Source organism: Cupressus sempervirens, chromosome 1 (assembly GCF_028749045.1).
Source record: "Cupressus sempervirens isolate cs-2001-9-10 chromosome 1, ASM2874904v1, whole genome shotgun sequence".
Taxonomy (NCBI): Eukaryota; Viridiplantae; Streptophyta; class Pinopsida; order Cupressales; family Cupressaceae; genus Cupressus; species Cupressus sempervirens.
Genome location: NC_143118.1, coordinates 10558806 through 10571503, shown reverse-complemented (window position 1 = coordinate 10571503; position 12698 = coordinate 10558806). Strand labels below are relative to the sequence as shown.

At 36.8% G+C, this 12698-nt stretch overlaps 1 protein-coding gene across 2 annotated transcripts in view; it reads left to right on the top strand.

Annotated features, from left to right (window-relative positions):
• LOC149575899 (ARM repeat superfamily protein) overlaps window positions 1-12698 on the top strand; it is a 307256-nt gene that overhangs the window by 15524 nt on the left and 279034 nt on the right. For both annotated transcript variants that reach the window (XM_089815908.1, XM_089815910.1), the window contains exons 4-5: window positions 1927-1999; window positions 10901-10962. In XM_089815908.1, the coding sequence (XP_089672034.1) occupies window positions 1927-1999; window positions 10901-10962 (135 nt within the window). The remainder of the gene's footprint in view (window positions 1-1926; window positions 2000-10900; window positions 10963-12698) is intronic.

Here is a 12698-nt window from a genome sequence, read left to right as displayed (position 1 = left end):
CAACATGGAACAAAACATGGCGGCAATCACCCTGAAAAGACTGCTGTCATCCTATGAGCACATTGTTGAGACTTTTAATATTGCTTCCTCTATTGTTGACTTGAGGTTTTCCAGTCTTTGCACAATGCTCTTACATCGAGATCGTTGGAAACAACAATTTGATATGGGTACTAGCTCATCTTTGAAAGAAGATGCCTTCGCAACCAAATCTCCATCTTCTTAGTCTTCTAAACAGACGTTCTCTGCTTCGGCATTAGAAGGCTTGAAGAAGAACATTTGGTGCCTCACCTGCCATAAGCTTTGTCATATGAAACTTAGGTGCCTTAAATGCTTGGTTGCATAGGCCAAACAAAGTTGGTCACAGCGTAAAGCAAATGTAGAACACATTGAGTAGAGCAAGTCTGCTTTTATACCTTCATGGCTAAAAGACCTGTAGACCATGTGAAATCTTCAGCTTGGTTATTGATTCAGGTGCCTCACCCCACTTTACTAATCACCATGATTGGTCCACAGATTTTCAGCCATTCATAAATTTTGTTTTTTTTGGAGGAGGTGGAGAGTACATGGTTGTCAGAAAGGGAACTATACATATCGAGTGTGGCAAGAGGAAATTGCTTTTCCTCAATGTGTATTATGTTCTAGGAGCAGAATTCAACCTTCTCTCTATAAGTCAAATTTTGCAATATTTTCCTTGGCTAGATGTGACCTTCATTTGACATTAGTGCAGTATTATTGATCGAGAGATTCGACCTACTGTTGCTGGGGATCTTAAGGATTATAGAGTATTCAGACTTGTTGAGTCTGGTGATTCTTAGGAGCTTGCCATGGCAGCAAAGTGCTCCTCTGTTAGTACACTATGTCATCAAGAGTATAGGCACTTAAATGTGCACTATCTTTCTCAGCTTGTTTGGGAAGATCTTGTCATCGATTTGCCAAAGTTCTGGACCTGGAACCTCAGAGTTTGCGAAGCATGTCAAGCTCATTATTAAATAAGCATGCACTAATTTGTTTGTGCCCATTTCACCTCATTCCCTTCTTTTTATGACAATGAAATAAAATTATGTAAATTAGAGATATCTATGTTATTGTTCCCATTTAAAGTGAGAGGTTACCTTGTCTAAGAAGCACACTCTCTGACTTCTGTTTTGATATGTCCCTTTATATTTTGTATTCATATCTGGAAAAGTTTTTTATGAGTGTTTTTAATACATGGATATGGTTGGTTTCATGTTTTTATTGTTGCTTTGTTCCTAAAAATTCATAATGTTCAGTCTATGTAGAAGCATTTTGTGCACTTTGTTTCAATTGCTTTGAATATTCTCAGGTTTGTTTGCGCTTTCTGATTGCTGTCTTTATCAGTTTCTTATTTTCTTCGTGTTTTCCATCATCTTGTCCTTGCTTTCAAGGTAGTTTTCTTTCAAGACAAAAGTTTCTGTTGCAAAACCACTATGCAAACAAGTGATTTAGAAATAATTGGAATATCTGTTGTTGAAATATTTTTATGGCTGATTTTGTAAATATGGCATTTGAAGGTTTTGTTTAAATAAGAGGCCCACAGTTTTGTTTACTGGTATCAACCGATCAAGTCCAGAGTGCAATTGAGAAGCCTTAGGTCTAAGTTTATTACTGCGCTATTTTTCCAATCAAGTAGAGCAATGCTTGTTAAGTTGGCAAGTCTTGGTATACATATTAGATAGTTACACTATTTTTGCATTTACACCATTCTTGCAGCTTTTTTCTCAATAGAACAGTATTCTGTGTGCAAGAATACATGTAATTGTTTTAATATTTTTTAGAGCTTGCTAGCAATGACTCATTTATTTTAATTTGTCCATTTTTCCACTTAATTCTAGGTTTTATATTCTCAAGTTCAATGACCAGTGTTTAATACTTGATGATGGTAAATATGTGATGTGTGTGGAACAGAGGCATCAGCAGTGAAGAGAAACCATATTTGCGTAAAAAACTTTTGGAACTTATAAGGGAGGAAAATCATCAGGTAAGTTTGGTTTTGCTTGCAATTGCAGGAGCAGCTCATTAATATTATATTTGATTTGACATTAGCCATTTTTGTGTGTTGATTATTTTTATAGTTTTTTTTTACTTGTTTCTATTTGATATGGTAGTCATGATATGCATTCTTTTTCCTAAAGTATTTTCTTGAAGATGTAAAATTGAATACACTAAGTAAGTGCATCCAATATTCTTCACACAAAAAAGGTAAAATCCCAAATCCCGATACCTTATTATGCCAATTGCTGTTATTCCTCCACAGAGACCCAGGATGCCACAATCAGCTCATCCTTACAGTAGTCATATCCAAAATGATAAGATCTTAAGTGGATGGAGGGTGATAAATGGTGGACCACTTGGGTGGAACTCAGAAATAATGAAATCTTAGCTACACTAGGAGTTTCTTATCTCCTTGACTTATAAGTGCTATATTGTAATATGATTTTCTATAGGGGCTAGGTAGACCTCATGTTACCTCTCTGTATGGTTGGTGGTGGTCTATACTCTCCAGTGACACGTACATTTAGATTTAAATGCTGTTTTTAATAAACTCAACAGAAAAATAAATAAATAAGAATTAAATATGTTATTAAAAATAAATAATAATCTTATTATAATATAAAATAAATAAATGATACGAGTCAATAAATATAAGATCTAAAATATATAATAAGTTAAATCTATAAAATTATATATATATATATATATATATATATATATATATATATATATATATATATATATATATATATATATATATATATATATGATTTAATATATAAACAATTATTGCAATATTCAATTGGTAATAAAGTGTTGGCCAAATAGAGACACGCCTATGGGCATATGAAATCATATGTGGAAAAAAAAATACCATATAGAGGGAGGTATTGAATATGCATTTCAGTAGCCCTTTGGCCATTACAACTTCAACCAATAATTACCATACAGAGCACAAAAACAGGAGATTTTAGAATATGATAGCCCATCCAATTCACTTTTTACTGATTTTGGCTATTAGCACATTAACATTCTTGGCTATAACTAGTTAGAAAAAATTCACATTCAAATGCTTGCGATTGCATCACGAATTGCTAAGGTAAAAAGCATATGTTAAACATACAATTGGATTGTTGCTGCAAAGGTACACAATTAGCCACAAAACATCGTATAGTTTAAGAAATTGTATCAAAGATGGCTATTGATATTGCCACAGGCAATCTCTTGCATATGCTCAAAGATAAATATACAGAGTAATCGACCTTAGAAGAAAGATAGTTTTCATGTTAGATAAGATAAGATATGATAAATTTATCAATGTCCAACACATGACCACACAGAGGGTCCAACAGATTACCTAAAGCAAAAGACCAACCCACTAGAGATAAAAGACATCATTAATTGTGGTTGGCAAGGGCAACGTGCAATACGGTTTGGTGGGAGGACTCTCATATAATTCAATGTGTACTATGTTCCTGGTATGGAATTGAATCATCTCACTGTGAGCCATATTATGTGACTTTTTCCCCAGCTTGACATAAGTGCTCAATTGTTGATCGTGCGACTTACACTATTGTGGCTGTTGGCACTGAGGATCACGGTTTGTATAGACTCGTGGATTCAAGTGATTATCTTGAGCATGGCTTTACAGCTAAATTGTCTTCCATTAATAGTCTCTGGCATTAGCAATATGGTTGCCTAAACGATCACTATTTGCTCAGCTTGTTTGGGAGGATTTGGTTCTTGGCTTACCTAAGATTGAGACTCAACGTCACTAGGTTTGTGGAGCTTGTCATGCTGGGAAGCAACACAGGATACCATTTAAGTATGTCGAATCATGGCAAGGTTCAAAGATATTGCAATTAGTTCGTGCTGATGTATGCGATCCAATGAGTACATCTTTTGTTATTGGTTCTTGGTATTTCTTGCTTTTTGTTGATGAGTTCAGTTGTAAAATGTGGGTGTACTTTCTTAGACAGAAATCAGATGTGTTTATTATATTTTAAAATATAAGGCCTTAGTAGAAAAAGAGTTTGGCTGTCCTATAGTCACTCATAGGTTAGATAATGGTGGGAAATTGAATGACTACATCTTTTGTTATTGGTTTTTGGTATTTCTTGCTTTTTGTTGATGAGTTCAGTTGTAAAATGTGGGTGTACTTTCTTAGGCAGAAATCAGATATGTTTATTATATTTTAAAATATAAGGCCTTAGTAGAAAGAGTTTGGCTGTCCTATAGTCACTCATAGGTTAGATAATGGTGGGAACTTTTGTTCCACTGCTTGCTCCAACATCTGTGATGCCTAGGCCATCAAACGCCAGTTAACCACACCTTACACGCAATAGAATGACATTATTGAACATCAAAACTGCACTATAACTGAAATGGCTAGGTCAATGATGGAACACAAGAGTGTTCCTAAGAGATATTGAGCTGAAGTAGTATTTATTGCAGTTCATCTCCTTAGTTGGTCTCCCACTTAGGATATTAAAGGGAAGACTCCTAAAGAAGCTTGGATTGGTAGCAAGCCTAGGATCAGTCATCTGAAAGTCTTTGGCTCTTTGGCTCTTTCGCATATGTTTGGATTTGAGATGCCCAACGCTCCAAGTTGACTTTCAAGAATTAGAAATTTATGTTCCAAGTTGACCATTAAAGCCCTTTCCTAGTTTTTAGGAAATGTTGTCATGACAACTTTTATATCTTTTGCAATTTTGTCAAACCACTAACCTCAATGGTTCAACTTGACTTCAAACCATTACATATGACCTTAAAACACCTCAAAATATCAAAATCTCAAAAGCCACTCCATTTTGGAGTCTTGGTCAAAGTTTGACCCTTTGTTGACTTTCTAGGACTTAAACACGTAAATCCTAAATGACCACTCAAACCACTTGACTCAACTCAACCCTATAACTATCCACACACACAAAACATCTTGGGACTTCATAGCTTAGTCTTTATTATGTGGTGGTTGGCTAAACCAAACTACAAGCGAAAAATGTTTTAAATATCTTCAAAAGACCTTTAGGTGCTCTTGCACCATTCTCCCCCTGCAACAAACAAGTTAGGAAACTTGTGGTGTTAAGAACTCTTCACTGATGCCATGCTTCTTGAAGTCACTCTCAGCTATCCAAGTAGCCTCTAACTCTAGTTGATGTCTCCATTTCACTAAGTGTTCCATGTATATCTTATGCCTAGTCTTCGTCACCTTTGAATCCAGAATTTTATCAACCTGTGGTTTGATCTGATCAGGTACCTTTAGTTCTTCCACATCCTTACTCACCTTGGTACTATACTGTCCATCATCCTTTTTTGGTCCTTTGTATTTGATCAAGTCCTTCACATTGAATATATGAGAGATGGACATCTCCTTGGGTAATTCCACCTTGTAGGCATTTGGCCCATATTTGGCCAACATTTTACATGGCCCAATCCTTTTCATCTATAGCTTACTTTGTATGCCCTTCTATAATCTAGCCTTGTTCAAGAATACCATCACCAAATCTCCTACTTCAAATTGTAGGTCTCTTTTCGCTTCATCTCTCTTGGCTTTCAACTTTTGATTTGCCTCCATTAGCGTCTTTTTTATTTGCTCATGAACCTCTCTCATGAATTGAGCAAAGTCATCAGCATGACCACTGATTCCTTCATAATCCTTCAAGTCTTTGAGCTCAAGAACACCTCTTGGATGTTGTTTACCGTACTGGGTAAATCAATCAATGCATACAAACAATAGATAAGAATAGCAGAACTCCTTTTATTATTCGCATATGCCAAGAGATTACATTATGCTTATGATGATGATTTACAATGAGCCAAGAGGGTGTATAAATACTTTTCGAAGAACCTTCCCGAAGGGGTCCATCGGCTACATGAAAAGAACCTTCCCGAAGGGACTCATCGGTTGATACACACAACAAGAACCTTCTTGAAGGGCCCCATCGGCCAATACACAATTTTACCGACGACAAATGTAACCCATACATCATTTCGAATCGACTTCTACCAGTAGTCTTGTTTGTATTGTCATTATAAGCAAATTCTACTTGAGGAATGACTTGCTCCCATCCTTGTCCATACTTCTTAGTTAAACACCTCAACAAGTTACCAAGAACCCTATTGACTAGCTCTGTCTGGCCATCCACTTGGGGATTGTAGGCAGAACTATGGGACAAGCTGGTTCCTAGTCTCTTCCAAAGGGTGTTCTAGAAATGGCCCATGAATTTCACATCTCTATCTGCCACTATGCTCATGGGTAAGCCATGTATCCTGACTATCTCCTTGAAGAAAAGGTGGGCAATGTGACTGGCATCATGTGTTGTTTTGCATGGAATAAAATGATTCATCTTATTGAACCTGTTCACCACCACAAACACAATGTCCAAACCAGTTGGAGTTTTGGGTAACCCTACTACAAAGCCCATGTTGATGCACTCCCAAGGCCTATTTGGGATGGGCAATGGCTGGTAGAGACCTGCATTTGATGATGTCCCTGTTCCCTTCTGACACACTCCACACTGTTTCGCATATCTTCTTACATCTTTTTGCATCTTAGGCCAATAGTAGAACCTCTCTACTAAGTCTAGGGTCTTGTTTAACCCAAAGTGCCCACCCAAACTCTCGTTGTTTTTCTCTTGAGTAAGAGTCTCCCTCATAGAGCCTCTTGGGACACATGACTGTTTGCCCTTGAATAGTAACCCCTTCTGCAATGTGTAGTCAACATACTCACTATGAAAATGATTATCAAATTCAATGCATACCTTGTGGATCTCTGAGAAGTTTGCATCTCCTTGAATTCCTCAACTCCAATGCTCTGCAACTGGATCTCTTGAACAGTGAGCAACCTCCTGCTAAGTGCATCTGCAACCTTATTATTAACTCCCTTCTTGTGCTTAATGGTGAAGGTGTAGGATTGCAGTAGTTCCATCCACTTGATATGCCTCAAACTCAGTTTGTCTTGGGCATTGATGTAACTTAGGTCTTGATTATTAGTATAAACCACAAACTCCTTAGGCAATGGGTAATGCCTCCACTTCTTAAGGGCTTGTACTAAAGCATATAGTTCTAAGTCATAGGATGAATTCCTAGACTTGGCCTCACTTAACCTTTCACTAAAGAATGCCACTAGCCTGCCCTCTTGACTTAAGATTGCACCCACTGCAATGTTGCTTGCATCACATTCCACTATGAATGGCTTATCAAAACTCGGCAATACCAGTATAGGTTGGGTAGCCACTTCCTTCTTCAATCTTTCAAAACCTTCATTGGCTTCCTTGGTCCACACAAACTTTTTCTTGAGTCCTATTATGGTGTCAAGGGTTGGTGCAAAAATTTCACTGAACCTTCTTATAAACTTCCTATAAAACTGAGCCAATCCATGAAAAACTATACATCGGTATCTCTAGAACTATTTTGCAGTTGCCTTTTGACACACAGAACTTTGCTCACCTGTCATGGTTTAGTGTTGCTATCGTACACTCGGTTTCTATGGACATTAAATAGTCTTCACCTTTGATTGCTCAACTGGATGTGCATTGTATCATAACCACCATTGAAATATTCATCTTGCTATCACTTCTCCTGTATACCGGTCATGTCACTTAGAGATTGTTTACTTACCAATCACTTGACTTTTCTCACCGATCGCTCCTGCTTATTGCTATGACTATGTTGCCATCAATGATAGCCAAATACATCATTTCATCTAAGTTGTCCTCTCATTTAACAAATCTTTTCATGTTAGTCTCGTGTCAATGCTAACATGTATTTCTCTTGGTTCTTTCAAAGTTTGCTCTCCTCAACTTCATATTCAACTAACCATTATTTGGCTAGAGAGAATAGGATTTGTTAGCTTTGTGATTTGGAGGTGGTTGAGTTGGAGACTCACTTCATTTTCCATTGTCCCATATACTACAAGATTAGAGGGAGATTTATTGCTTATTTAGAGAGACTTAGTCTCTTAAGGCTTTCGTCACTTACATGGATTAGAACTACCTATTGCTCTAGCTCCATGAGTTAGATAGGCTTTGGGATCATACCCTGCAATGACTCCTTCCTCAGAGGCCACACTCTGACCAGCTTATCACTTCGTTCTTTGCGATGGTCTCCCCCATGCGGGGTACCAAGCAACCGTTGGTCCCCTTAATTGAGCCCTAGAGACGTGTGAGACAACATAGACCTACTTCCACTTAACAACAACCTTCTTTTACTAGAAGAGCCGGAGGCCTCAGGTTCGGCTTAGGACTTCTTGTCATATGACCTACCTGTCAATTCTTGACTTCTTCATAGCAAATTGGACGAGTTAGTTTGTGGTTTGGCGGGATTGCTTCACTTCACGACTCCCGTTTGGCTTGGTTCTTGGTTCTTTTTCTTTTTGTTTTTTTCCCCAAACACCGTTCGGTGCTCTTGCTCTGTTCTGAGTTACTACTTTGTTTCTAGCAGTTTCTTACTCTTTGTTGGTCTCTTGTTTGACATTAATAAATTTATCTTATGTTATGTCCTAGCCATTGAAGTACAATGAATGTTGCACTTGTGGCCTACTGGTGACATCTAAAAATAGTAGCACCTCCTAAAAAAATGGGGAGTCGGTTCTTGTTTACCGTATGGGTAAATAGATTAATGCATACAGACAATAAACAAGAATATGCAACAACAGTACTCCTTTTATTATTCGCATATATGCCAAAGGGATTACATAATGCTTCCAATGATCATTACAATGATCTCAGATGGTATACATATACTTTCCGAAGAACCTTCCCGAAGGGGCCCGTCGGCTATATAACAATTAACGACTATATGCTAATCTACTCGTTGGCTACACAATATGTACCGACGACATCAACCCGTCAGCTACACAATCTCTACAAACGACATCATTCCCCCCAAAAAGAAAAGTCGTCTCCTGGCGACTTCAAAACTAACAAAATAGGAGACAACAACATACAATACAGAAATAATATATACTAGAGAGGAGGCTGCGTCCCTGAAGAGTTCTATTACCGTATGGGTAAATAGATTAATGCATATAGACAATAAACAAGAACATGTAACAGCAGTACTCCTTTTATTATTAGCATATATGCCAAAGGGATTACATAATGCTTCCAATGATGATTACAATTGATCCAAAGTTGTACATATACAATTCCGAAAAACCTTTCCAAAGTGACCCGTCGGCTACATAACAATTACCGACGACATCAACCCGTCGGCTACACAATCTCTACCGACGACAGTTCTAAGCTCTTGAAACACCACAAATTAACGTTTGATCATTCTATGAACTTCCAAAAGATCACCAAGATGCTTGAATCATTGTTTTTGGTCCAGGTCTGATTTTCCTTTGGGTATCTCCATCCATCCTTCCATCAAGGATATTGGCCCAAAGCCCTAGCCCAAGACTGGTAGCTGCCATAGCTTCTTACCTTGGTTTTGTCCTTAGAAGTTTGCTCCTTATTGTTTTTCCTGAACTTTCCAGAACCAAAGCAGGCTTAACTGCTACCTCCTTCCATTTTGGTGTACCAATAGGCATTGCATTTGCGCCCATTGCTACTCCTAACCGAGTTTTTCACTGCCAGTGAAGTGGAAAAAGTTTGCTCCTGCACATTTTCGCTGGCAGTAATTATTTACTGTAATATTAAAATATTTATTCATAATCAATTCCTAGACACTGAAGAACAGCAAATGCTGATCTTGCGGCTGACTGGTGGCATCTAAAAATATTAGCACCTCCCTAAAAAATAGTATGTTGGCTCTAGGCTCTTAAAATGCCACAAATTAACGTTTGATCATTCCACTAACTTCTTGAAGATCACCAAGATGCACTGAAGCATTCTAATGCATTACTATAAATACTATGGTCATTCCGTAATGTAGAAATGGATTACTATAAATAGCAAGTAATTTATAAAGGCGAACCTCAAAGCTGATGATGCACTGAGAAGGACAACTCAGAAAATTGACACCCAATGTGCCCACTGATTAATCCAAAATGGTCTCCAAATCATGATATTAGTCTACAAAGACACAGAGATAGGCTAATCCCTGAAAAACCAAATGGGAGATTACAGCCTCGGTGCTTCTTTATGAATGTTTCTAAAGTTATTGTTCAGGAGTTCCATATTATTGTTGGAAGTACCTTGGGAATTTCCCATCTTGGTGATATTATCTTTACCAAAAATTAGTAAAAGTTTGTAAAGGATTTTCTCTTCTATTTAAGAATGTCTTAATTTGGCCCTTCTTATTTTTAATAAATCAATCCACTTTTTTGAAGTCTAGTCTGTCTTTGCTGGGGTGAAATATGAAGTTCTTTAGGATTGTACAGCATATGAAGACATTCGTAGCCAACACAAAGAAACGTTAAAAGTGAACAACATAAAAGACCTTTTTGAAGGACCAAGATTCCTCGAGGGGACCATTTTACTTATATGTAGATTCACAACAAAAGAGACAGGCTGGAGAAATCACATCAGACTCACTAGGAGTTTTATGTGGATCCCTTAGGCATATGGCCTCGTGGACATCATTAAAACTCTTTCATTTATTCATTCATTTATTTCACGTGTCATTATTATCCGACATACTAGTAAAATGTTAATTCTAAATTGAGCATGTTGTCAGTGGTGATTGGTGGCTGGCACCTTTTGAATCTTATAAGCTGCCAGTTGCTTTCGATTCAATAGCATATTTTTCTATACCCTCAAGTTATTGACCATTTTCTATTGAGTTTGTCAATTCAGCTCAGGGTTCAGAGAAATAATTATTGTCTTTTTAAGTTTTGAAAAGTAAAATTGGATTATTTTCTTTCTCATTCTATTTATTCTACCTCTGTTTAACAAAATAAATATTTGAGATGATTTGATGTGTTTTACTGAATATTTTGCAGATTGCAGTTCAACTAGCTGTTTTGGTATCAAAAATTGCACGGATTGACTACCCAAGAGAATGGTAATTGGATGTCATTGTTATATTTTAATTCTTCCTTCTTTGCCACTAAATTATTAAGACCTGGCTTTGCAAGAGTTAGTGTTTTCACAATTTCACGCATTTATAATGGTAAAAGCAAGGCAAAATAAAAATTATAGAATCCTTAAAAACATAGCCAAATGTATTGATTATGTCGTTTCATGTCAAATATAAGGTGTAGATATGAAAATAGACATAGTATCTGCTGAATATCAATTTTATAGATATGATGAAAGTGTCAATAAACAGGTCAAAAGATAATATCTCAATTTTTAGTATGTTCCAAGTTGTAACTGCCACTCCCAAAAGAAATTTGGGATCTTTTTAAAAATCTGTATGTCTGAGAAAGCTTGAAAGAATCTGGATGGTAAATCATTAAACCATGGTGCCTTTTGCCTTCATATTTTGAGGGCCACTTCATTGTGCTCCTCTACTGAGAAGGGTGCTGTCACAATTTTTGTGCTTCTCTCATATCACCTTAGGATGCCCATCATTTAGTCATTCCTACTTTCCATCTTTAGTTCATTTTTCAAAGAAAGCAGCTCATTTCTTATGGATCCAAGACTATCCTAGTACCTGTACCAATTGTCTTACCATGTCATCCCACCTCTCACTATGTAATTAACTTACATCTTTCATTCTCTATTTCTCAAATGCAGGTCTGAATTTACTTATGTATTGATGAAATGCAACATGGTCTTGAAACCGACAGGTGACATAAAAATTGATGGTTGCAATGTGCTGCACTCTACATCTTTCATTCAGTTTGGGTATGCTGAACCGCTATAAAATTATAAATCATATTTCAAAACCACTGCTTTGTTGCTGTCGATATATGGTCCTTCCACTGTAAAAATTGAATATTGTAACAAATATGTGTGGCAGTACTTTGACTTGTATGTTAGTGTAGCTTGAACATGAGGAAGTCTATTAGAGGGAATCCGCTATGATGATGGCAATGATTGTTCTAGCATCTTAGTTGGTGAATTGAAATTTTTTATTGACAAATATTATGGTGATCATAAGGCTGAACTGAGTTTCTCCATGAGTATGAATAATGTGGAGACAATGATGTAATAGTTTGGAACACAATACATTTGGAGATGGAGGAAAAACATGAAGTTGGTGCACAGCTGAAAAAGAAGATAAATCTAACATTCAAGAACTACAGCAAGATGATGTTACTATAGGGGCTTATTTGAAGGACCAATAAGAAATTTCATTTCTAGAAGATGATGTTGGAGTGTATAATTTGAAGGATAAGCTGAAAGTATCAAATGATCTGATCATCACAGTCTTACTGCATTTTGCTAACACCTATAAAAACATTGAAGAAACAATGTGGGAAGTTAAAAGTGATGAAAATGAGAAGGAAATAATGAATTGAATTAATAGTGCATTTCTTCGCACTTTAAAGGGGGCATTGGGAAGAATGAAATCAGATTATTTAAAGCTGTTCAAAGACAAGGATATGGCCATCAAACATGCAGAAGATAAAGAAAGGGAGATAGATGAATTTTGCCTACAATTGAGTATGGCACACTACTCTTTATACCAAGCTGAAAATCAGATTTCTGTGACAGCCACTCCTATGGAAGATAGTCTTAATTCTAAAGCCAAGGAAATCTTACAAATGGTAGAAGGGACTCATACCCTTGGCGCAGATAAAAGTGAACTTCATATTCCTACTTGACCCTATCTATATGAGACTCATTATG